This window comes from Sparus aurata, chromosome 20, assembly GCF_900880675.1.
Source record: "Sparus aurata chromosome 20, fSpaAur1.1, whole genome shotgun sequence".
Classification (NCBI taxonomy): domain Eukaryota; kingdom Metazoa; phylum Chordata; class Actinopteri; order Spariformes; family Sparidae; genus Sparus; species Sparus aurata.
In genome coordinates, this window is record NC_044206.1 from 21,140,121 (window position 1) to 21,165,574 (window position 25,454).

The 25,454-nt window shown below is 43.2% G+C and overlaps 2 protein-coding genes across 4 annotated transcripts; one reads left to right on the plus strand and one right to left on the minus strand.

Moving 5' to 3' along the window:
• Nucleotides 1–349: 349 nt before the first annotated feature.
• On the minus strand, nt 350–16,608 carry hid1b (HID1 domain containing b). Of its 2 annotated transcripts, XM_030399295.1 has the most exons (20): nt 16,440–16,608; nt 14,344–14,493; nt 13,297–13,467; nt 11,060–11,182; nt 8,018–8,124; nt 7,740–7,856; nt 6,549–6,780; nt 6,409–6,465; nt 6,192–6,332; nt 5,904–5,994; nt 5,641–5,792; nt 4,449–4,527; nt 4,172–4,336; nt 3,871–4,092; nt 3,486–3,659; nt 3,065–3,213; nt 2,903–2,986; nt 2,378–2,469; nt 1,067–1,225; nt 350–867 (listed from the first exon to the last, which is right to left on the minus strand). In XM_030399295.1, the coding sequence occupies exons 1-20, from the start codon at nt 16,503–16,505 to the stop codon at nt 804–806; spliced, it is 2,595 nt and encodes an 864-aa protein (XP_030255155.1). In that variant the 5' UTR covers nt 16,506–16,608; the 3' UTR covers nt 350–803. The 2 variants fall into 2 exon arrangements, with proteins under 2 accessions (XP_030255155.1, XP_030255157.1); XM_030399297.1 differs by lacking the exon at nt 3,486–3,659.
• Nucleotides 16,609–18,447: 1,839 nt separating this feature from the next.
• plaub (plasminogen activator, urokinase b) lies at nt 18,448–24,486 on the plus strand. Of its 2 annotated transcripts, none has more exons than XM_030399439.1 (11): nt 18,448–18,564; nt 18,651–18,768; nt 18,849–18,953; nt 19,031–19,184; nt 20,194–20,291; nt 20,369–20,416; nt 20,502–20,697; nt 20,779–20,930; nt 21,009–21,149; nt 22,248–22,396; nt 22,488–24,486. In XM_030399439.1, exons 1-11 carry the CDS (start codon nt 18,496–18,498, stop codon nt 22,680–22,682), a joined length of 1,425 nt encoding a protein of 474 aa, XP_030255299.1. In that variant the 5' UTR covers nt 18,448–18,495; the 3' UTR covers nt 22,683–24,486. The 2 variants fall into 2 exon arrangements, with proteins under 2 accessions (XP_030255299.1, XP_030255300.1); XM_030399440.1 differs by having other exon boundaries at nt 20,508–20,697.
• The last annotated feature ends 968 nt before the right edge of the window (nt 24,487–25,454 follow it).

A 25,454-nucleotide genomic window follows, 5' to 3' on the forward strand; every position in this document is an offset into this window, starting at 1 on the left:
AAGCACTTCATAAACTTACTTTATCTGCAACTGGATAAAAACAACCGCTGATTTATGTAATCAAAAAAATGCTGAATATCGGTTTTATCTATGATGTACTTGCACTTTTATTAATAAAGTATAGTCAGTGTCAGATACTATACGACTTCTTCTCTGCTACTATTTGTATGGGTGACTGAACGGGAGTCTCTGCAGCAGGATCAACATCTGGAGGAAGGAGTCGAGGCCGATGCAGCGGCGGTTAATCACCTCAACTTCACATGGGTGTGATGTTCAAGTGTCCACATACTTTTGGCCACATAATGCGTTTCAGGAGAAAAAGCTTCACATGAAAGAACTTCCTCTGAGCTCAAACCGATCTGAACAGGTTTTAATTCGGCAAACAAACACACTGTATTTACATTTTGCAGTACAGTTTCAGTTCCCTTTCAGCTCGGTGTGAAAGACTTCAGCTCGACAGTTTCCTTCAGTCTGTTGCATCCAGGAGTTCACATTTGGCGAGGAGTTTAAAAGACAAGCAGAAAGTGTCGAGCGTGTTTGAACAGACAACACAAAGACGTGCAAAAACTTCCCTTCCGACTACTAATTATATTTTGGCAGAGCGAATACATTAATATTCAATTCATGTCGATTTGGCATTTCTTTCTACTCCGACTCGATGTTTTGCCTCATTTTGGTCTGAATCCTGAAGGTTGGCAGGAAGACTGACGATCATCACTTCCTTTTGGTCACAGCTCAGGTGTGAGGGAGGTGAACCGGATCTTCTTTGTCGGTGAGTGGGTGGAAAAAAAAAAACAGACGCTTTAAATCCTCTGGATCTCAAAGAGCCTGATGTCCGTGTCGTACCAGATCGGAGGATCCACGTTGCTACAAAGACGAATCAGAGAGAAAAAAAAACAAGGTCATTGTTGAAACTAAAGCCATGACAGCCAAACGCTTACTCAACACTCGTCGGGCTGGTTTGAGACAAATGTTTGTTCTTCCACGTTAATCTACCGACTGCTTCCTTGTTATTATCTAGATCCACACACACAGCGAGTCAATTAAACAGGCGCGGCGTGTTTACCGTAGGTAGATGACTCCCCACATGTATGTGCGGAACCACATGGCCGTGCCGGCGTTGGCCTGGTACTTCCTGATGAGGATGGGATGGGGGACGGGCAGGAGGCCGACGAGCGTGCCGTGCTGAAGGAACTTGAGGATTTCTGACTCGTCCGTCAAACCCCTGAGGACGGCAACAACAATCAGACTGAAGTTATTTTTTATTTTTTTATCATCATCTGTGAATGTTTTTAGAATTAACTTCTTTAGCCTAGCCCACTTGAGATCATCTTGGACTGCATGTGTCTCATGAACTAAAATGAGTTTGACCTCTCCGGTCTACAGTTTGTTGACAGTTTCTTCCAGGAGTTCATATGTGGTGATGAGTTCAGAAGACAAACGGAGAACATTGAGGCTTGTTCCTCTCCACAATCAGTGCATGTATCAATAACCAAAGTAAATGTTTGCTGCAGCCCAGATTTTACACAAGTTTTCAATAGTTGCCAATCCAAACATCTGTTGTTACCAAGAGACTTGAGATAAAAGGGCGGGGATTTATTTTATATTCCCAGCAGCGGCGGAGGCAGTTTTAATATTAACACAATAAAACAGATAACGAAGCTCCGTGGCCAGTTTCACACCCGTGACGACCCTGTTGCAATAAAGCGTGCCGGAAATTGTGTCCGATGAAGAACATCACCTCAATCCTCAAAGGTGCGTCAGTCGGTGAGATTGTTTGGGAGGTTTTTACAGCTAAACTATGAGAGGAGGTTAATGGAAACATGGTGATGTTCAGTATGAGAACATTAACTGACACAATGATGTAAAAGAGTCTCTAATTTATTCAGTATCACTCTCGCTTTAATGACTATGGTGGACGAAACTGCACCAGAAGATACATTAATGTTTTGTTAAATATAGCAAAATATATTTTTATATCGAGGCGTTTGGGACAGTTTACAGTAGAACAGTTACATCTATATTTACTGTGGCACCATGTGGATGAAACAGTTTTTATAACATGCAGGCATCTCGGCTTTTATTGTTTTATTGCACGAGATTGTGAGACTGACACTATAAATAGTGAGGTCTGGTGGTGGTATTAAGCTTTACCAGCCTCCAGAGGGCGCTGTGTTCAGTGAGTCTGAAGACCTGAAGCTTCACAAGGCTCCACCCGCCCCATCAGCAGGTGTAGTATGAACACCAAGAGTCACCGGGACTGAACCGGCATCACAAAGTGCTCCACAAATACACGACAACACAACAGCAAGACACGACACCAAAAAGGTCACGTATTCCATTCACTTCAGGGTTTAAAAGTTCAATCGTTTCCTACTTGTCGATGCAAATCTTCTCCACCTGAGGGACCAGGACTTGTAAGAGCCGCATGATGGTCTGAAGAGGAAGCTTCACTTTCCACGACAACACCTGAGACACACAGGTAACAGAGGGGGGAGGGGCACATGAGCTGCTCCGTGTGTGTTAGACTGTACGTGTGATAGTGTTACATCTTCTATAATGTTAAAATCAAAATATCTATAGATGTTCACACATGTCGAATGTTCTATGAGACTGAAAATTACAACTGGAGATTAGATTTGTGTTAGTATTTAAGAAAAAGGACAAAATATATGTGCAAGTACGTATTCACAGGACACAAATAGTTAATAAAAGCAAAAAAATCCATTTACGATTCAAGTTCATACAGTTCTCAGTCAAATTATAACAAATTAGTTCCACATTTATACAAATATCACCTGGTATTGACAGAAAACCTGTGAGTTTTTGATCAAAATTCATTAATTAGTTTGATTGAAGAAACGGAATTAGATAAAAACATCAGAAAACAGTTTTTCCGTACCCAGTCTGGATTGGGGTTCCAGGCTGCTGATGACGACACACTGGACAGTCGACTCCTCGTTGCCTCCGACTCCGCCTGATACACCTGACGACGGGATAAACCACTTTAACAGCAGAAAGTGGAAGACGTGGCGAGAACATCAGTGATGTGAGGCGCCGTTACCTCGTGGTCTCTCTCTGAGTTGGACTCCGTGTCGCTGCCTCCGGCTGCAGCGCTGCAGTCAGCCGTCGCCTGTGGAGAGTCCGAGTGTGGCACGGCGACCATGGTGCCGTCCTCACTCACCTGAGCCTTCTCTGTGATCTTATCGATGCCTGAAGAGAAAAAGCAGATATTTTGAGCGTAAAGTCTTCTCCCCCTGTAAGGCTGGAACGACGAGAAGGTTGTATCTTGTGTCCTTCTTACTGAATAAAAAGGATTTACAGGAGACAACTTTGCCTTTCTGTTTTTTTTTCCCTTGTGTGTCACGTTCATCATCACAAACGAGGAACAGTAGAAAGCATCAGATCACTTCCAGAAGATACGGAAGTCGGTTTAAAAAGTCTTAATCAACAACATTCTGAATCCGACACATTGGTTTTTTTACCAGAGCTGATGATGGCAGCAGTAAGCAGTGAGACATCTCGCTTCTTTCTCATCTCTGCTGAGAGTTGCACATGTGCAGTAGCGACCAGGCGGCTGTTTGGCTCGGAAGCCCCTCCGGTGGACGCATTTTTAATATCTCTTACTTCTGTCACGTTTTCAAACTCAACTTGGAGCGCTGCTTGAACAAAAGGCGGGTGGAAAAGAATTAACAAGCCCAGCTTCACAGCATGTTCACCCGGGTGTTTTCACGACAAACGATCAGAGCCGGAGCTGACAAACACCCAGAGATCTGAGCAAAGTGTTGGTTGGATCTTTGTCCAGGTGAAAGAGGTATAAGAATTCTTAAAAGTGAAACTTTCAGTGTTTGTTGTGATCTAACTTCCTACCTGGAGTGGCCTCGAGGCTGGCTTTGAGCGTGCCCGGCTCAGCAGGCACAGCCGGTCTGGAGCCCTCCATGGACACCGTCTCTATAGAGTTCGTTCTGGAGATCCCAGACTTCTTCTTCCTCTGCAGGGCCTTCTGAATAGACGCCATGTCGGACGGCAGGTTGGCCAGCTGGTGGAAAACGTTCCTCTTCCGGATGATGGCGTACACGAGGTTGCAGTTCCCTGTGAGGGAGATTCAGTCGTTGGTAGAGGCTGGTAGCATGCTGTTCAATTCGACCTGAGTTCACATCTGTGTTCTCACCATCAAACTGATACTGGATGATGTTGTTGAAGACCTCCAGCAGGAAGAAGACCAGGTGGTGGTTCTGGGGTGAGGAGAAGAGGAACCAGGGGGTGGAGAAGGCCTCCAGGAGGTGGAGCAGCTTGTTTGCCGCCACCATGGACAGACTCTTCAGATACGGAGAAACTGCAGGTGAAACAAAAACAGGAAACAGAGTCACAGAGAGACTTTAAAACACTCTGCACTTCTTCTTTTGAGCCACCAGATGGCGACCTGTCCCGCGTCATGTCACACTCACTGTTCACTATGACTGTGAGCAGGCAGTCGAACAGAGGGTGGAGGCGCTGGTGTCCACTGGTGACGATCTTGTGGAAGATCTAAACGCAAAAAGTGAAGAGAAAATTGACATGCAAGTCTGGAAATATATCAAATATTCTTTAACAGGGTTAACGTCTTCACAAAGGGAGGGTCTAATTTACCATATTACCTCAGATTTAATCTGTGGAAGATGTCCTTTGTAAACCTCAGATGTGCTCAGCAAGTAAATTTGAATGATATAATTCCAAATCACAAACTCGCCAAAAACATCTACACTTAGACTCTCCATTTGGTTGTTTAGTTGCTACCTGGGCTGAATTTAGTAGCATAAACTAATAATGCACCCATTTATATTTTGCACCGGCCCTTTAGAGAGTCTATAGGTGCCACTTCCTGTGTTTGTCAGCCTCTTGATGGTGGCTTGGAGTGAACGACAGAAAGATTGACGCAACAGATTTGAAAACCACTAGCCCATGTCGTTTGAAACTTATCACCAGGTACCACGCGATACGATACTATCACGATATTTTGCCCACGATAACGATAATATCACAATACAGCGATTCTGCGATAATCAATATATTGCAAGGAATTTCATCCACGATACATCACGATATCTGTGTCACTGAAGAAATTCAGAATTTATTGACTGCACTGAATCCATTTCACAGGAATTACAAAACATTGTCAATCAATTTCACATGAATGACAGCCAAGTAAACAAAGAGTATATTGCACAGACTCTTCTTAACACACACACTGACTACAACTATCATTAAATATCGATATGTGTGGGTTTCGGGGCTGCTTAAACCATTTTTTTTTTTTATTTGGTTGTATACCCATGTTTGAATAAAGATAAAGTTGTCCTTCGAAGAGGGGTGGTGGTGGTGGCCCAAAAAAAAAAAATAATTATTCTTTTTTACATTTTTAAATATCGATATTTGGTGCCAGTGTATCGATAACGTACCTCAAGACGAAATATCGCGATATATCGTGGTATCGATATTTTGGCACACCCCTAGTAGTAAATGTGAATTCTTTCCAGGACGTCTGTAAATGTGATTATTTCTTTCTGTCCCTCTGTCACTCAAACACTCTCATACAACAGGAGTCTCTGGGGAAAATCGTTAGAAGTGGCAAGGATGGTTTCACCACGGAGAACCTCTTACCACGATGAGCAGGTCGGCATGGGTTCCCGTGAAAACAGGAATGTCCATCGGGACGCGCAGGGTGAACGGTTTGTTCAGACGGACCCCGAAGTTTCTCTCTCCGCTCAGCAGCAGCAGGATGAACACGCCGATGTGCATGAGGCCGACACGAGCTGCAGGGGAGAAGGTTTTTAATAATGATCCCCGGATGTTAGCACTTAATGCACACGCATTATATTTAATCTTCCCACACACACACACTGCGCAGGGCGGCTCTGACTCACACTGATCTGCTCGGGCATCGTTCAGGTTGAAGAGGATGGGAACCAGCATGTCCAACACGTCGCTGCTCTTCAGCACAAAGAAGAGGAATTTCTAAAAAAACACAAAGTTCAACTTTTAACTCCCCCGCATAAAAAAAAAACAACAGAAGCATATGTTTGAGTTTTCAGATTATGAACATGGTGCACTCAGTCACTATTTTTACATTTCAACAATGTACGACCCCGCTGTTCTTTTCTACATTAAATACAAAAGTGGCTTCAACAGCGTCCGTAGCTCGAGCTCCACACCTTGTTGAAGTCACAGAACTTCCAGAAGAGGATCAGCAGCTCCTGGTGGAACTGGATCTTCTTGGTGGAGCGAGGCAGGTACGTCTGGACCAGAGGGTTGTTGAGCAGCCGAGCCAGACCTTTGAGGATGAAGCTCAAGTCCTGGTGAACACAGAAAACACATTAAAACATCCTGAAGTACTCTCCTCTGCAGGGGCTGATGGTCAGCTGCGTTTACCTCTTCTCTGTGGATCCTGGAGAGATAATTCACAAAGAGGTTTTCAGGTCCAGCTGACTGAAAAAAAAGGAGATCATTTAAAGTCAGAATCACTGTTTTTTATTATGAATTAAGAAATGACTGCTTCATCTTCTTCTCACCTCCTGCTCCTCCTCAGCTGACGGAGACGCAGACCTGTCCAGGGCCTGCAGGGCGGCGCCGGCGGCCGACCCGGCCTCCTGCTCCAGGGTGACGATGAGGATCTGGACCGCCTGCTCCACCAGCAGCTCCCGCTGGTCGGAGAACAGCAGGTGGTTGTACGGGAAGCCGTAGCCGACGGGGTCGTACGCACACACCACGTTGAGCAGGGAGGTGAAGAGCGGCAGGGCGTGTCTGAAGGGTCAAAGACGAGTCGAGGTCAGAACGTATATCTCACACATGGAGGCCTGTCAGTGTCCCAAGTGTTCAGAGCAGTGAAGGGCTCTTCAGAGGGGACATGTCATGTTCCACAGTGTAGGTTAATGCACAGCAGGCAGCGGTCACAGTTCTATTTCTGTCCCCTTCTTTATGATTATTTCTCCGAACATTTTACTGACTGACAGAACAGAGGAGTCAAGAAAAATGTTAGCCCTGCGTCTCGCCTCTCAGGTTACATGCCTCACCTTATCTACTTATATTACTTATATCATGGATTTATCATGGATATAACAAGGAAAATCTGAATGAAGTGTTGAAGGCTGGGCCCGATTCATTATTATGTTGCTGGGTCCAATCCCGGTTATAAGATTACCTGGATATTCAGCCTAGGTTCTGCAGTGCTGGGCCCACAAAGCGTGGACATCTCCCCTCCTCTGACATTGTTTGGGCTGAAATGATGATTTATTTTTGCCGCTCTTATCTGACTGAAAGGATCAAGTTTTGATTGTTTACATTAAAAATTCTGCACAGGTTTTGTGACGCTCAGAAAAATTGGTCCTGCATTTCACAGCCACTTCATTCACAATGTAAGCTTCTCGTTTTTCCGCCCCTTTTGCATCATGTGTCTTTGTAACCACACAGTTTGGCCACTATGTCACACTGGTGTTAAAACCAGATGCACTTGCTTAATGCAGTCTGAGAAGGAACACCTGCCAGACGCTGCTCAGGGCTAAATACATGGAATGGCGCTTTTATTCAGAGATAGAATAATAGAACTAGTTGAGTTCTAGGCCGATAATTGGCCTCTCCAAGTCTCTTATCAGCTTTGCATAAACAGTAGAATTTGTCTACATTTGTGTGTGTGTGTGTGTGTGTGTGTGTGTGTGTGTGTGTGTGTGTGTGTGTGTGTGTGTGTGTGTGTGTGTGTGTGTCACCTGTTCTCTGTGGAGCAGAAGAAGGAGACCCAGGGGTTGAGGTTTTTTCTCTCGGAGGACGGAGGGAGATACATGGCTTCAGAGAAACATGTGAGGAGCAGCTTCAGCAGCTCCGTCCTGAACAAACAAGCACACAAAAAATGTATTTTACATTTTACAGTTAAAATCCTCCCAAAAATGTATTTAGCCAGAAAAAAGTGTGGTAAATTGATCCTGGTAGTGAAGAAACTACTAAATCTGGATCTGCACCACGAGGTTAATCAGGAGTTCAGTCTCACCTGTTGATGTCGTGGACGTAGTTTAGAGGCGGAGTCTGAGCGAAGCCCACCCCGGCCTCCCAGATGTACTCACAGCTGTCGATGGACTGAATGTCTTCAGCTGCGTCCTGATGAGGGGACAGAAATATGACAAAAATACTCCTTCCCACTCTTACTCACTCTGATGTATTATTCTGATCATTATGGATCATTATAATGAACTGGTTCAGTCATAATAATTGACAAGCAGTTAACTGCCAGGAGAGTCTTTGAGTCATTAAATGAGCAAAACATCAGACGGTCTCTAATTCAAGCTCTTCAAATGTGAGGATATTCCTTTATCTCCCTTTTTCTCTTCTGTCCGATATATTGTTATAAAACTTCACGTTTTTTGCTCTGGGATAAATATTTGATATTTTAATCAATATTAAATGAATACATTAAAAAATAAATATCTTTTGGAAAAAAAAAATATGTCCATGAAATAAATAAATAATAATAATAATAATGGGGCAATAAATATATACATAAACTTAAACATAAACATAAAAAAGACTCAATAGAGTTCAATAAATAATAAAGAATAATAATAAAAAAAAAATTAAAAAAAACCTTTGTTTAATTCAGGATTTATTTTATATTTTCAGGATATATTTATATTTGTAGGCATATTTATTCAAATATGTATTTATTAAATTATCAGGTTTTTAATATTTTTTGGGTGAAATATTTAAAACCTTATTTGCAGTGGCTGCAACATAACATAAATAATTTTTAAAAATATTTAAAAAATTTACGGTTTAGCCACGTTAATAAAGGCTTTCAATATGTCCTTCCATGTTTGAACAATCAATGACAAAGATGTGATTGTTCCCTGCTGTAGTATGATTAAAAACTGAGGTTTAGGCCAGTGAAAATCCTCTCTGTGGGAAGTCGATGGAGGTACACTACACTCGAAACTGTCAGAAACTTAATGTTATCAGCAAAAAAACAAACAGAAGCACATTTAAGGTGAACTGACTGGTTAAACTGAGGATTATCAGTGTACAGTTACCGACCGCCTTTATAAACCGAGACTCAACACTCACAGTCTGCTTATATAACCATTAGAGACACATTCGACTGTGTTCACACCTACTTCTTACCATGTGATTCAACAAGTGGACTAAGCTGATGGTGTGTGTGTGTGTGTGTGTGTGTGTGTGTGTGTGTGTGTGTGTGTGTGTGTGTGAGACACATCAGCACAGATAACTACAGCTTCATGAATAGCTCGGACGAGGCGCTGCTTTTGCTAGCTTCACGAGTAAACTGACAGCAGAGGGCACCGGGCCGAGACACACAAACGTTTATCACACAGGAAGTATTGATCAGGTGGTTTTGGATTGTGACTCGCTGGAAAAAGAAATATTTTAAAAATAAAACTAGATTTATTCAGTAAATGACGACGTTTAAGAGGTGCAGATGTTAAAAATTTGGATAGAGTCAGCCATGCTAGCTTTTCCCACCTGACTCCAGTGTTTATGCTAAGCTAGGCTAACCACCGCCTGACTGCTGCTCTGTACATCACACCCACATGAGGCAGATATCTCCACCAACTCTCTCAAAAAAAACCCACACGATTAAGTATTCTCCAAAGTTTCGGGCTAATCTTCCAACAGTCAAACAACTGTCTTCAGCTCGGTGTTTGCTGAGTTTCTGCCTTGAGGCCACATCAGTGTCAGTCCGGTGCTGCAGGTCTCTGTGAGTCACCCTGCGGCGGTACCAGTGAGCTCTGTTATCTCCCTCACACAATCTCCTCAGTCAGTAGCTCCAGTTAATGAGTTACTCCACATGAGCCGGAGGAGTGGCCATGTTTGTCTACTGGGCTGCGCAGAGCAGGGCGGACGCTTCTTAACCCGGTCGAGCAAACATACGCGGTGCCGGAGAGCAGGGAGGTGACACAAAATGGCTGCCCTGAAGGCCCTAACCCCTCCGTGATCGCATCGCTCAGAGGAAAAACATTAGAGTTCGCTGGAGCGTGAGGGAAACTGTCACGGCTCGGCAGGTGGAAAATGACCGGCGGCTGTCGTTTGTTCTCACCTCGGTGACCCGTGAAGCATGAACGCTCTCACAGAGAACTTTCTATTTGAGCTTTCATTTCCTGGTAAAGACTTGGAGGTCAAACAATGTCTTCATTAAAAGGTCCCGTTTGTCAGAAAAGTTGATTTTGGAATCTCACTCCCAACTCGTCGAATAATAATGCTTTGAGAGTGTAGGTCGGGTCGCCACCATCCCAAAGCGTGTGGAATCAATTCTTACAAATAAGACTTTTAATGGTTCAGTTCACTTAAGTTACCAATTTATCTGTTTATTCCTGATAAATCGACAAATGCGGAACGACTAGACATGGTCCTGTCCCCTTTCATCCATCACCAAGAGAGATGGAGGCCCTGTGACTCGGGCACCACTTGGCGATTTCCTCGGCCTGCTCAGTCGTCCTCCCAGATCCACAATCGTCACGCATATTTTATAGAATTTGTAAACTGTGATTTATGTTGTTCTGTTTCTGGACATTCAACATCTACTGCATGCCTGTCCGACCTGGGAGAGGGATCCCTCCTCTGTGGCTCTTCCTCAGGGATTTATTTTCAACATGGCGAGTGTCTCCTCACTTGCAAAGATCACGAGAAATCAAAAGCAAAGTAGTAGTAGTGTAAAAACAATTTTGTTGACAAGACAACAGTGACTCCAGAAAAAAAAAATGGTTGAACTGAGTCTGGCTAGCCCTTTCCCCCCTGCTTACAGACTTAATGCTAAGCTACGCTAACCACTCCTAGCTCCAGACTGATCGATCTTCTCGTCCCGTCTTGGAAACGAACGTTCCCAAATTGTCGACTGTTCCTTTAAGCAGCCCTAGCTCTGCTGCAGAAACGTCCCTCGCATGTCAGTGAATGAACCCGAGGCCATGCTCTGGTAAATCTGTAATTAAATACTGAATATTGGCAGGTGTTTGTGTCCAGCTGCACTCTGGGATAATGAGGCCGCAGCTGAATGTCAGCGTAATGTGGGAGGCGGAGGACTCACCGCGCTGCTCTTCTTGTGACTCTGAGCGGTGAAATCCGGACAGAAGAGCAGGTCGGCGATGGCGAGCAGCAGAGACTCAGCCAGCGGCCGCGCCTCGTCCTCGCCATCATCTTCATCCAGGCGCTGGAGGGCGAAGAGACGAGTTAGGAGGTGTCACAGATGTTACGTTACAGACCGTCTGATATTTGAGGATATGATGATCTGAGCATCATTTGAGTCCAAAACATCAAACCACCGAAGCGTCACAAACAGCCTCACCAATCAACATCTGCAGCATCGTCATTTGATTTAACTCGACAGATGTTTACATTATTGTGTCCACGCCTACAAAGAGGACTTCACTTATACTGCATACAAATACAAAATGTCATGGATCATCTATAAATTCACAGATTCTCTGTTTTCTTGTCTTTGAATCGTGTCAGTAGCAGCATCTCTCTGCAGAACCACAAACTGAATTCATACAACTACAAACTGCACTTCACCTCAGTCCCACACTTTAATTAAGCGACATTCAATCCCTCCTTAATTCAACCAGTGGCCAGGAGGAGGAGGGGGGATACAATATGGGCAGTGTTTGGACTGTGGGTCCCCTGCCGACCAGGTAACCAGAGAACCAGCTGCCGTCGGGAGGAGGGAGGAGGGAGGAGGGGGGAGAGCAGGGAGGGTTGTTTTTCGGACAGTGACCTCGACAGCATCAACAGCTTCAGCCTCAGACAGCACCATCACTTCTAACGGGTGTAGGTTTGAACCGGGAGTCTCAACGGGGCCTCGGATCGTCTGATGTCTGCGGAGCTGCTGACAGATTAAAGTTCTGCAGGAGGATACGATTCCTCCGTCTGATGTTTCAAACACAGCATGTGGTGCAGTCGCCTCAGACAGACAGCACGGCTTTTATTCATCTCTGTGAGTTAGTCTGAAGGAAAACTTTAGGGGTTTTTAAAAAATAATGAAGATTTTTTTCCACAGGGTGCCAAATCCTTATGATCTCCAGTTGACTGTCGAGCTTTCTCCAAATCAAAATGTAAAGATTCTCTGCTGAGTTTTCTCCCCGTAAACAAAAGTCTTGTTCACATTCACTGTTGGTTTAGCTTGAATATTATCTTTACTATTTGTACATATCACCTTCTTAATTTTCTCTGAAGTTTTATCTTTGTTCATGTATTTCATGTATTTTATTTCTTTGACTTGGAGGCATTTTGAGACTGGTGTCTGTAAAAGGTGAAACATTTTCTTGCTGATTCAACAACACATTTGGTGAATCCTTGAGGTCTAACACGCATGCCAAAAGCGTTTCCTTTCTCATTAAACATGTACAAAGCGAACTCTTATCAATATTCTGATCCTTGCATTGTTCACTATGTCTTCTTCTTGGCTGCCTTTTGCTACAGTTGGTGTTACGGCCACAAAGAAGCTTAAAGCCTTTGGCAGGAATCACATCACCTGTCTGGGGCCACATAGAGCTCCACGGTGCCACTAGTGGTCAGAACCTCCACAGGGTGCCTTTAAGTTTTGCTAGTATGATTCACTGGATTTTTGACTGTTGTTATAATGTAACATAACAGTTGATTCCTGAAAGTTCATTGATGACCTTGACAGTTTAAACTGCATGTCTCAATCAGAAGAGCAGCGATGGGGTTGGAAGCTCTGGAAACGGCTACAATGGACACTGAGTTACAAAGTCCAAAGTCAAGTACAAGCCCAAATTAAAATGGTAAATTTGGTTAACATTTTCCGTCACAGAAAGTACAGGAAATATACCAAAACTGGTTTTATACTATTTAACACCTTTGAAAATTTGGTGAACTGCTCCTTTAACATGTAAAAAAAAAAAAAAAAAAAAAAAATTCTCATACATCTTTATTCTTTTTTAGCTGTGTATGTATTTAGTCAGTGTTTTGACATTAAACTGAAAATTGCTCTGCCGGTAACTGTCAGGGAACAACTTCCCGTTAATAACAGATTAAAACAGTAATTTAGATAATGGGACCGGAGAAGAAAGAGCCTGAATAGATCACAGCCAGGTCTTGTATATCGGTACACACACTGGTCGGTTGACTAGTAGAAACAGAATCCTTGCTTCCTCTTCCAGCCCACACACACAACTGAAGTGAGCAACGGCACCAGAAACTCTTTCAAACAGCAGAGAGTGCAGACGTTACATCAGGCCTCGGCTGAGTGTTTGTGGCCTCTCTCCAGAACACTTCCTGTGACAGATTGTGTGTCGGAGTGGTTACCCCCGCTCTGCCGGCGCCGGGCACCGTGGACCAGAAGAAGCCTCGCCAGTCAGCGTCCTCGAAGATGTAGGGCAGGATGCGGGTAAGCAGGCGGACGCAGTTCAGGACGATCTGCCGCTGTTTCTCTGAGGGGCAGCCGGAGTCTGCGGCCTGGACCAACCTCTCCACCGCCTGAGGACAAAAACACACATGAAGAAGAGTTTAAGGCCTTTAACCTAAAGCTACTAAATGGGGAAAGAATTGGAAAAGTGTCTCACTTACAGCAGTTTTAATGTGAACAAACAGCAAAGTGTTAAAACGACGGGTTGTGGTTTAATGACACGACTCCAGGAACTGTGTCATTAAACACAGAAGCAGCCGTACAAGAGAGGCTACGCTAAACTGCCATAGACCAGAGTATGGTTTGAACATTTTCTATTCTAGTGCAGATATATTATTGAGTTTTAGAAGCAAAACAATACATTTTTTTATACATCTCTTTCCATTCACCAAAAATTGTTTAAATTCTCAAACGTTATAAGTCGACTGAACAAATGGAGCTATGAAAGAACTCCGCCAAAATGAAAAACAGGAAATTTTGACTTGAATCAGAAAACATCTGATCAAACAATGAACTAAGACAGTTACGACTCTGAACTCGTGCTTTATCTGTAACTAAAGATCTGTTCCTTGTTGCAGGAATTTGTAGAATCTGCTTTTTCATTCCAATATCCTCTGACCTTTACGAACACTGATGTGTGTCACGTTTAAAGTGTGGGAACAACAAACAGCAGCATTCTTTTGACTCTGACTGTATCCAGGATGGAGCCAAGACACGAGTGGAAGGTAACTAAGTACATTTACTCAAGAACGGTAGTACTTTGGTTAATCAGGAACCACTTTACCCAAGTATTTCTATGTTACTTTATGTTTTTACTTCACTACATTTCAGAAAGAAATGTTGCATATTGTATGGCATTAATTTACTGGAAAGCTTTAGTTGCTTTTTTTAATCAATATAAAGATCAAACATCAGCACAGTATCCCCTCATCATTACTGCAGGTTACCTTGTAGCAGAGGGTTGCCAGGTTGGACGGAGACTCCTCTCTTACAGCTCGGATCTCAGCCGCCGGCACCAGAGCGAAGACGTCCTGGATGGTGGTGGAGGAGTCGACCCAGAACTGATCCCAGAAGGCATCGTCTGTGGCCTCTACGGGCTGCAGGATAGGTCAAAACAGGTCAGTACAACTTAACTGTTGTTTCAGTTATACTTCAGCTATTTTCTTCATTCACTGATTGTTTTTGTTTTAAAATATCAGAAAGTTAAGAAATAACTATCAACTTAATAATTAAGTTAAAAACAAGAGTTTAGTTCTATGAAAAATGTCCATAGAATCAGAATATCTTGGTGTTTGGTGTGTGGTCGAGCTGGCATGGACTTCACAAGTCTGTCTAACACACCTCAAAGCTTTGCAGAGCAAAACTCGAAAACTCGTGGAGTCCATGCCAGCTGGAGTACATGTTGACATTACAGAAAAAGGGGTTGTGGTTCGGTGACTGCGGAGGAAGGTCCATGACAGTCAGAACTCCTCATTCTTCTTTGGACTTCAGGCAGCTTTGTCAAAGCTTTAAGGTGTCTTGCACAACGTGTGGGGTCCATGCCAGCTCAAGTAAATGTTGTCATTAAAGAGACAGGGTTGAAGTCAGGTGACTGTGGAGGAAAGTCAATGACAGTCAGAACTCCTTGTTCTTCTTTGGTCTTCAGGTAGCTCGTGTATTGCACAAACTTGTGGAGTCCATGCCAGTTTGAGTGTATGTTGTAATTTCAGCAAATGGTTTTAATGAGGTGACTGTGGGGTAAAGTCAATAACAGCCATGACTCCATGGTCTTCTTTGGTCTTCAGGTAGTCCTTACAAAGCTTTGACATGTGTTGGACAAACTTGTGGAGTCCATGCCAGCTCGACTACATGTTGTCATTACAGAAAAAAGGGTTGTGGTTTGGTGGCTGTGGAGGAAAGTCCATGACTGTCAGGACTCCTCTGTATTCTTTGGTCTTCAGGTAGTTCAGTCAAAGCATTAAGGTGTTTTGCACAAACTTGTGGGGTCCATGCCAGCTCAAGTAAATGTTGTCATTAAAGAGACAGGGTTGAGGTCAGGTGACTGCGGAGAAAAGTCAATGACAGTCAGAACTCCTCGTTCTTCTTTGGTCTTCAGGTAGCTTGTGTTTTGCACAAACTTGTGGAGTCCATGCCAGTTTGAGTGTATGCTGTCATTTCAGCAAAGGGTTTTAATGAGTTGACTGTGAAGGAAAGTCAACAACAGCCATGACTCCATGGTCTTCTTTGGTCATCAGGCAGCCCCCGCAAAGCTTTGACGTGTGTTGGACGAACTTGTGGAGTCCATTCCAGCTCGAGTACATACCAAATAATTTCATGGACATTTTTTTAAAGATTTGAATTTACACTCATATTGTTAAACTAATATCATCATCTGTAATGAAAACAATAATATATTTGTGTTCTTAGACGTTTTGACCTGACTGTAAGAAATATATTATTGCTTAAAAATGGACTCAAATGATCGATCAATCATAAAACAGTTTGCTTGTGAATCACTTTAACTGTCTGCTCATACGTTAACCTAATAATGGACTAATTGTTACAGTTTTAACCAACACACAGTACTGAAACAGGAGGGGAACCTTGTATATTAATTCTACTGTATCTAGTTAGTTCCACCTTAAATTCACCTGTTAGTATAACACATGTCTGCTTCCTGTTGTAAACTAATTTAATTCAACATGTTTCATGTTACATGTTCATGTTATTAAAGGGTGATCTACTACATAAGCAAGATACTGGAAGAAGTGAAAACAGAAGAACAGAATGATGGTTTTCAGTGACTTTAACATCACAAATATTAAAATAAAATCTAAATATTTCAGGTGATGTCTTTGTATTTTGTCTGAAAACCAACAATATAGACTGCCTGCTGTGTTTTCCTTTTTCTCTTCCCTCTTCCATGTCATCTGGGCTGCAGTTCAGGCTACCATCTGGCACTCCAACTTTATCTCCACAGCCAGAATTAAAACCACAAACGCACGACCGACGCGCTCCTCGCTCGTCTCTGTCATTTAACGGTGTTCAGTTGTAATAAACCGACCTGAGTTTTGGTGGTGAGCTGGATCACCGCCTTCCTGAAGTGAAGTTTGGTGTCGGCGTTTCCCATTTTGTGTCACTAAGCACCTCCTGCCCGTGTGGATCCGTGTTAACACTGAGTCGCAGTAAAGGAGGATAATCTCCGTCCTCATCCACCGCTGACAGCCGCCGCGCTCCTGACGCCTTCAGGGGCGGCTCGGAAACTACAGCTTCCAACGAATGTAGGCCAAGAATGTTTTCTTTTTTAGTTACCACGTAGTTTTTTTTGTTGTTTTTTGTTGTTTTTACGTGTTATCCTCGGTGTTCTTATTGTTTTATTCAGCCATGGTTATAAGCTTAATTTATCTTGTATTCCTTATGCATGCTTTTTAATTCATAGGCCTACATAACTGTGTATTTTATTGTTAGTTTTGTACTTTTTATGGCTGATTTTTCCCCAAGGTGCTACACACATTAGCTATTATTATTAATTTTAACATATGGGCCTGTAGAGCCTCACCATATATCAACTAAAAAAATCTGGAAGTCAGGTATGTATTAAAACATGAATTAAAAGCTTTTTAAAATAAACCATTGTGATTTAAATGACGCTACTTGTTCTGCTAACACAATGCTGTTATAACATTGCTAAACAACATATTTTCCCGTAGTCCCATGTTTTTGAATAACATTATGTTCAAGAGTTGTTTTAATTCCGACGGCCCATAAAGGTAGCACAAGCCAAGCAGGATCCAAACTCGGTCACTTCCGGGATCCTGATGTAAATATTTGCTCTCATTCACGCACTTCATTGGATGAAACTGCCCTCATCAACATAAAACCTCAGACTGATCCAGGTGCAGGTGTGAAGACTGAAAACTCTTCATAATCGTCACATTCCCTCATCATTATTATTTGTTTTCAGTGGTAGCTTTGTTTGTTTGTTTGTTTCTCTGTTTGTTTGTTTGTTTGTTTGCTAGTCTCCTCAGCAGACAGCAGATGGACCATTCATGACACTTCAGGTACAATCAGGATAAGTGAGCTCTGATATTCAGAAATCAACAGTGACATCCAGTGAATCAAATGTAAATTACACCAACATACTTTCTTTCTTTGCTTTAGTTAAGATACAGCAGAGAGATAATTAAGAGATATTGGTATTGTGTCAATAATGCACCTATGATAACATCATGTAAACAATCCATACTTTCCCATAATCCAAAACAGCCAAACGAGCCGCGAGGTACGAAGGCAACGACTTGGATGTTGTTGTTTTTTTTTTTTTACATGTGCACACAAATCTGTGATATGGAAATGTTGTGTGATGCCACAAAGTCTCTGATTTATGTGGGAGACTATTGACGAGGAGTGTTTTCTGTGGGAGAGAGGAGCCTCTGCTGGTGTGAACTTTGACCTTTTTAACTTTCAAGATATTTACACGCACATGCAATTTTAAAAATGAAAAGAAAAGGATGTTAACAGTGATCTCTTTTTCTCGAAACAATTTAGTAATTGTAAAAAATGTCATATAACAGAGTCTTTGTGAAATTATGTCAAAGACACACCCGTGACACACTGACACAGTTTCTTCTTCATGTGGTCATCATAAGTTTTTTAGTATCAGTTTCCCAATAGTTGCTGCAGCGTCATTGATGAGACCTTCTGAGGTGTCACTGGGTGTGGACACCAGCATGCTGCAGCTGCATGATGTCCAGACGGTCTAAACATGTTCAACACCCTGGTTTTATTATTCATCCACGCTCACTTTAATCCAGATTCTGATAAATTCACCATTCAAACAGCTGTGTGTCCAATCTGACACCCCCGAGCTCCCAACATACCAAAGTTACTGATGTGCTTCCTGAGAATTACAATGAGGATTAACAACTCTTAGTCATCCGCAAACACATATTTCTTCACATCAAATCTTGTGGGCCAGCTCCCCTCCCTCGGCCAATCACGGCGCTCCCCTCCTCTCTGCGCGCAGCAGTCAAAACACGATGAACCCTGAGGAGGTTCCCATACAGCTCTCTGCAAGCACGCTCCTGCTGTTCGGATTCCAATCTGTGCAGAGATCCAACATGATGATGATGATGAGGAGTTTCTGTGTTCTGATCTGCAGCCTGGCAGCTCTGTTGACGGCTGAGGCAGTAAGGATATGTCTTATTTTACTTGCTTGCTCTGAAATGTTGCATTTATCTTCATGAGAGCTGATCAGACTTTTTGTGCTTTTTAGGGCTCATTGAGAGAAAGAGGACGGGACAGATTATCTGTTTTCTCTTCTTCCTTTCCTTCCTCCTCTTCGTCCTCTTCGTCCACTTCGTATTCGTTCTCCACCTCCTTCGAAAGCTCAGGTAAGGATCCGTCAAAGCTCTCTGGTTCCCTCCAGGCGGCACCGAGCACGAACTCAAACGTGTCCTCCTTTGTTATCCAGGTGGGGTCTGTCTGAATGGAGGCACCTCCGTCCCCACCTTGACTTCTGGGGAGCACATGTTCTGTTTGTGCCCTGAAGGCTTCACAGGGGAAAAATGTGAAACAGGTAAGAAGCTTGAACGCAAACCAAACTGCACTGATCTGTGTCAGGGTTTTAAACAGAACACTGTCCTGCTCTTTCAGTGAAGAGTGGTGACTGCTACGAGGGGCTGGGACTGTACTACAAAGGCAGAGTGTCAACATCAGCGAGTGGACGGACGTGTGAGGAGTGGGACTCAGACACCAGGCAGCTGTACCTGTCTGCAGATGTGAATTCAGGGAGGCACAACTACTGCAGGTAGTGCTGCTTTATGGGATATATTCAGTGAAATGTATTTATTTGGTCATTTTACTTCTGTGGAGCTGGAGTTAAACAATAACTATGACACAGTGTAGTCAACCGAGTCCAAGACCAGAGTGTGAGTGGACCGAGACGAGAAAATGTGGACCTTGTTAATCCAGCGTGGAAAGTTGGATAAACATGATGGCAAACGTGGTTTCAGTTGATTCCCTCGTCATGTTTTGTTCTACGTTTCCCCGCAAGAAAAACGCTTTTTGCTTTGTATTATAAATGAAGCTGTATTTCAGTGAGAAAAGCTTTTCCATGCAAGTTTCCTGCCAAGCGACCATAAAGTTGGATAAATACGATGGCTGGGTACCATAGACTCCTCTCAAACTGATGTGCATTTACATAAAAACCACCCCAGAGTCGTGTGTACGTATGAGTTTCCCATGATACTCATTATGTGTGGGAAGTTTTACTTGATTTCTACAAAAACACGAAGGAGCTGAAATGAACTTTTCCATGTTTAACCATCGACCCATTTTTTTTGTACAAGCATTAACTTTACTGGATGGTTCTTGTCCTGAAGTACAGAACCTAGCAAACAATTCAGTGATATTCCTGCAGCATTAAGGTAAAAGTCCTCTGCGTCCAAGACCAGACGGAGAGCAGAGTCTGTGCTTCGATCGCTGGTTCCTCCTGTCAACATGTTGAAACGTGAACAGAGCTGAACTCTGTCACAACCAAATGAACCTGATAAGATTCAACGTTGCAGTCATCATACATTAGTAGCAGAACCAGCTAAAGAAACAGTTAAGCTCGGTGAGAAGGCTGCCGAGCTGAAGACCTGAAAATCTTACATATTTCCCTTCATTTAAGTTTGGTAACAGTCCGATCACTTATAGCCTTTTTTGCCTCCACTGTTTCAATCCAAATCCAAGGTGTTGGAGCGATGTGCATTCACAAGTAATATCTTCAATGTCACATGTTGTAGTTCGATTGATTCGATGTGTTTTTTCCCCAGAAATCTGTTCTACAGACGGCGTCCGTGGTGTTACGTGCGGAGGAACCTGCGTCTGGTGCGGGAGTACTGCGGCGTCCCACGTTGCACCTCCGAGTCGAGTAAGAGCGCTCTCTCTTGGCAGAAAATCTAAACCAGAGTTCATGTTTTATTGGCGTTTAACTCTCTGATCTTGTAGTTCAAGCTCCTCCTTCATCTGCACCTGCGCCAGCTGATCCAGAACCAGGTATCTTCACCCCCTTCTTGAAATCATCACATCCTATTGTCGTGTGTTTCCCTTGAAGTGAACTGATCCTGGTTTCATCCTCCAGCTGCAGACACATGTGGCCGGCGCAACAGGAGAAAGCTTCTGAAGATCGTGGGTGGAACAGTTGCCACTGTGGAATCCCACCCGTGGGTCGCTGCCATATTTTGGCGCAGCGCGACCAAGGAGAAGGTTTTCCGCTGCGGGGGCAGTCTGATCTCATCCTGCTGGGTCCTCACAGCTGCCCACTGCTTCCCTGACGGGTAGGGAGTGAGGTCACCCACTGTAACAGCAGCAGGTGCTGAGGAACGGGTCATTGATCTGACTTGTGACTTCTGTTTCAGTTCTCACACCAAGAACCGCCGCTTCTCTGTTGTCCTGGGGAAAAATGCTCTGAATGAAAGCGACCCGACTACGGAGCAAACGTTCAGGGTGGAGGAAATCATCGTCCACGAAGGGTTCGACAGCAGTGAGGGGAACTACAACAACGACATCGGTATGAACATCTTAAGATGGTTCAGTATTGATGCTGTGATGTAATCAAAGCACTAACTCCTTTACAACTGTCTTGCAGCCCTGCTGAAGCTGAGGGCCAGAGACGGGAAGTGCGCCGAGGTGAGTAACTCAGTGAAGACCGTCTGCCTGCCGCCGCCTCAGCAGAGCCTCCATCCTGGTATGACCTGTGAGATCGCTGGATACGGGAAAGAGAAACACGGTGAGGAAAAGTCCTCTGAGTAATGTCTGATTGTGAAGTCAACATACAGCAAAAAGCACGTGGACACCTAAACATTAAACCTACAGACGGGAGGAGAATGGAAATGAAAAACAACAGGAATATAAATGTTGAGACTCTACTGAAAACCTTTGGATATTGGCGGTTTATCCAGCAGCCACTTACAAGTTTCTCTGAGCCTTCATCTCGTTATCTCGTGATAATGACATGGATAAGTTAAGATCTCAAGAAAACATTTCAAAATTGACTCACAAAGGGAAACAGAGGAAATATTCTCTTTGACCCGTAACTGTTTACGGCTTCCGTGGTCCCCCAAAAAATCTCATGTTATACAATTTAAGTCCGATATGCCTTGTGGAGGAAAAGTGGAAAGTAGAGAGCCAGACTTAAAACTGCACTTAAACTCACAAGATGTAATAGTGCAATTAAAACAAAACAAAAAACGTTTGTCGAGTGTTGTGTAGGGGGGGACGGATGGAGGGAGTCTGGTAGAGAACCAGACCTACAGGAGGAATAAACACCCAGAGTCACATCAGATTCTGCTCTGATCCTGAACTGTTTACCGTCTGGGGGGCAGCTCAGAGATCAGTTTTTTTTTTACTATTGTGGATTTATCTTCTCTCCTGTTTATCAACCTGACTGCAGCACTGATCCACAGAGGCGACCTCCGCTGTCGTTACAGAGAGGAGAGAGAGAACCAGAGTCTCTGCTGAGTGCTGAGTTCAGTCAGAGGTTGACGAAACGCTTGTGCGAGTAACGACCGCGTCGTCAACCTTTAATTCTGATGCAAATCCATCTGACGTGACTCAGGCATTACATTTCACAGATGAGATAATATTTAAGTTTTTCACGTTAAGTTTAGTCTCATTCACGACTTCCTTCCTCATGAAACGCACCGTTACCTTGAGTGAACTTGTGGATTTCTCTACAATAAAGGTCCAGTCATTTTAATGCAGGAGTCTAACACAATAACTACAGCACTTAGGTGAATATAATCCGCTTGTTCCAACCACTAATTATATGTATTTAACATCATGATTTAAGTATTTGTCTGGTTTTAACAGCTTGTCTCCTCTCCAGGTCTGTGGTATAAGTCTCAGTACCTCCGGGAAGCTCAGGTGAACCTCCTCGCCGACAATATGTGTCGACACGAGGACTATTATGGAAACTTGATCACTGAAAACATGTTTTGTGCCGGTCGTCCTGACTGGAGCCAAGATGCCTGCGAGGTATTCACAACAAGTCCCGACTCGATCAAGCCGTGCTTCCACAGATCTGTCTGTTGATTTTCTTTAACGGTGCTCGTCTGTTCCCCTGCAGGGAGACTCCGGGGGGCCGCTGGCGTGTGAGGTCGGCGACAGGCTCTTCCTGTTTGGAGTGATCAGCTGGGGCGACGGCTGCTCGAAGGCATTTCGACCCGGCGTTTACACCAAAGTGACCAACTACAACCAATGGATCGAAGAGAAGACAGGGCTGTCATCCATCACTGCTGGGTCCATGTTCCCTCAGAAGTGACTGTCAGGCTGAGGACACAACGTGAACTGCTGTCCTGCTCTTTGTCTTGGTCCTAAAGGAGACAGCTGAGAATATTTAATATTTTTCTTGACAAATCCCATGAAATGATCAAAGCCAACAAAGAATTCATCCACTGACAAAATCTGTGCATCCAAGGCGTAATGACCAGCAGACTAGTCTGGTTCCAAAAATAAGTCAGACTGCATGTTAGCTGTAATGACCCTACCTCTCCCTTGATTTATTATCTCTGTAAACAGTTTCCTGGTGAGTTTATGGTCTAAATCACTGGTTTAAAGTCTTCATCAATTACAACATTTTGTAAATTAGGGTCCCATTGACCAGTTTGCGATGCCAAGGGTCATGGTTCCCAGGTCCCAATCTTTGCCTGCCACCCAGCACACTTTGCATCCGACATCATTGTCAGTCCTGGACCAGCCCCATTGAATAAGGCCCAGTCACCAGTGGCTCCTTGGCGAGCTGCCCTCACAGGTCTTGCTCCAGCTGGGAGGCCACGGTTTTCCTATTCCGGGAAAGGTGACCCATCCCTTTTGTGGCTGATTTGCAACGGACCAGAGCGAGCTGGGCTGGAAGATAACGCTGTCCATTTACCAGTTGATCCACGTTCGTATCCTTACTTATTGTCATCAGCTCTGGGAAGTGATGGAAGGAATTAGATTGCGGATGCCTAGTTTCTTTTGGTGGTTTTCCGGTCACAACCAACTGGAAGTAGACCCAGGGCACACCCTCAACTCACTGGAGGGATAACATACCTCATCTGGTCTGGGATTGCCTTGGGGAGGAAGAGCTGAAAAACACTGCTCCCTGATAAGTGGAAGAAAATGAACAGATGATGGTCCCATGTAGAGTGAAAAAGCAGATTGTGATTTAGATTGTGGTTACCCCAATCAGGATATCCTCCCCAGCTCCACCCTCTCGTCCAAAGTTAGTAAATTCTTTCTTCATAAAACCTGAGGGTGATGTCTCAGAGGAAACAGAAACAGTGGCGTCTTCAGCTAAATGCTATTTGAAGGTGACGATGCTAACATTCTGGTGATTCACAGGTATTATGTTTACCATTAACACTAGCTTAGTTTAGAGTGTTAGAATGCTAAACACAAAAGCTGATGGGAATGTTTAAAGACCTTTGGTGATCTGTATTTTTTTCAGGTATCTGTTCATAAACCAAAGCAATGAACAAACTGAGGTATTGTATAAAACATTTTGTGGGTCACCAAAGTCATTGACATACAACATCTGGAGATTTCTTGGCAATTCTTCACCTGGTTGTTGAGATATTTCAGTCCGGACCAAAGTGGTGGACGGACATCTTTAGAGCCATTTTTTATCATTTATACATTTGATATAATCTACAGCTGTTTTAGAAACTACTGAGCCTTTTTTAAAAGTAAAACTATGTGAAAGTTCAGAGCCACTGACAGGGTAAAGACAAATACCAGCCTTTAAAGTATGACTGCTATTAAATGTTCTAGCCTGGTTGTTAATCAGGTAATATTGTATTTTACCTCACAATTAATCCTTTTGTAAACACGCGTGTTGTTGTGTGTTCTCGATCTTTGGATGGAGAAATTATTCCCATACTTAACAGAAGCCACTGGTTTTCATTCATTCCAATCAAATGAATATCAAATGAAAAATTCTTGTTTTTGTGTTGTGTAATCCTTCACATCAACACGAGAAATACGTTATCATTGCATTATTTTCATACTGTACAGTATTATATAGCAAACCAGTGGCTGCTGTGATGTTATGGGACAAATACGTCCAAACAGGATTTGTAGATAAACAGCTCAAACTTGACCAAAAACCATTTCAACACATTTAATTTCAATGCATCAACTGCTTCTTTGTGTCTTATTGCACTTAATGGGTCACTGCTTGCTTCTATCTTTTATAGAGTAAGGACGTAAATAAATATGTTGTTCATAAATATGATTTATTTTTATATGTGTTAGAATATTTTTGTAGATTTTCTGTTTAAAGCTTTTTTGCAAACATGTTGTTTGTTCATATTGTTCATAATATGTTGGTTGCATTTTATAAAGATATAACAATGTCTAAATGTATCCTCCCTGTCAAATAAACTGATAAATAATTAATAAAAATACAGGGTCATTGTTTGAGTATGGATAACAATGTTGGCCAGCCACCCTTTTTAATAGCCTATAAATATCTGCTGGTGGAATCTAATTTTCTTTTCATGCAGAGGGCTCAACTTTAATATAGTTGTTTGGATAAATTACAGGTGATTGATGTCTGTTTTTTTATTTTCATGTCACTTTTGACTTGACCACAAGATGGAGCTACAGGTTAAAAATGAAGGAGCAGCAGTTGATCAGCGATGACTGGATCACTGAATGCAGCAGCATGTCTTGTTTATGTTGACTGGCAGCAAATGTATGAAATGATCTAACACATTCTGTCTGTTCCCTGATGAAGACAAAAGACATACAAAACTAATGTAATGAGGTCAGTTAGTAGTTTCTATCTGTATGTGTTTATTTTGTGTCTCTTCAAATACAACTCTACACATACAACGAGCTGCACTTCATTAACCTAAAGCCACTCAATAACTGATGTGACTCTCAACAGGAACAGGACGGTTTGGTAAAGCTCTGTAGGCTGAAATACCGCACATACTGCACGTTCATTCACCTGAGCTGACACTGAACGTGTTTATATCTTTGATGTTGTGAAAGACAGCTGCCTCCCTCGCAGTGTTGCCAGATTGGGCGGTTTTCCGCCCAATTGGGC

Coding starts and splice junctions, on each gene's coding strand:
- plaub (XM_030399439.1), top strand. CDS start 18,496: ATGATGATGATGATGAGGAGTTTCTGTGTTCTGATCTGCAGCCTGGCA. Junction 20,417..20,501: donor GCCAGCTGATCCAGAACCAG/GTATCTTCACCC, acceptor TTCATCCTCCAG/CTGCAGACACATGTGGCCGG. Junction 21,150..22,247: donor ATACGGGAAAGAGAAACACG/GTGAGGAAAAGT, acceptor TCTCCTCTCCAG/GTCTGTGGTATAAGTCTCAG.
- hid1b (XM_030399295.1), bottom strand. CDS start 16,505: ATGGGAAACGCCGACACCAAACTTCACTTCAGGAAGGCGGTGATCCAG. Junction 6,333..6,408: donor CCAGGATCCACAGAGAAGAG/GTAAACGCAGCT, acceptor TGTGTTCACCAG/GACTTGAGCTTCATCCTCAA. Junction 3,214..3,485: donor TGCTGCCATCATCAGCTCTG/GTAAAAAAACCA, acceptor TTTTCTCTTCAG/GCATCGATAAGATCACAGAG.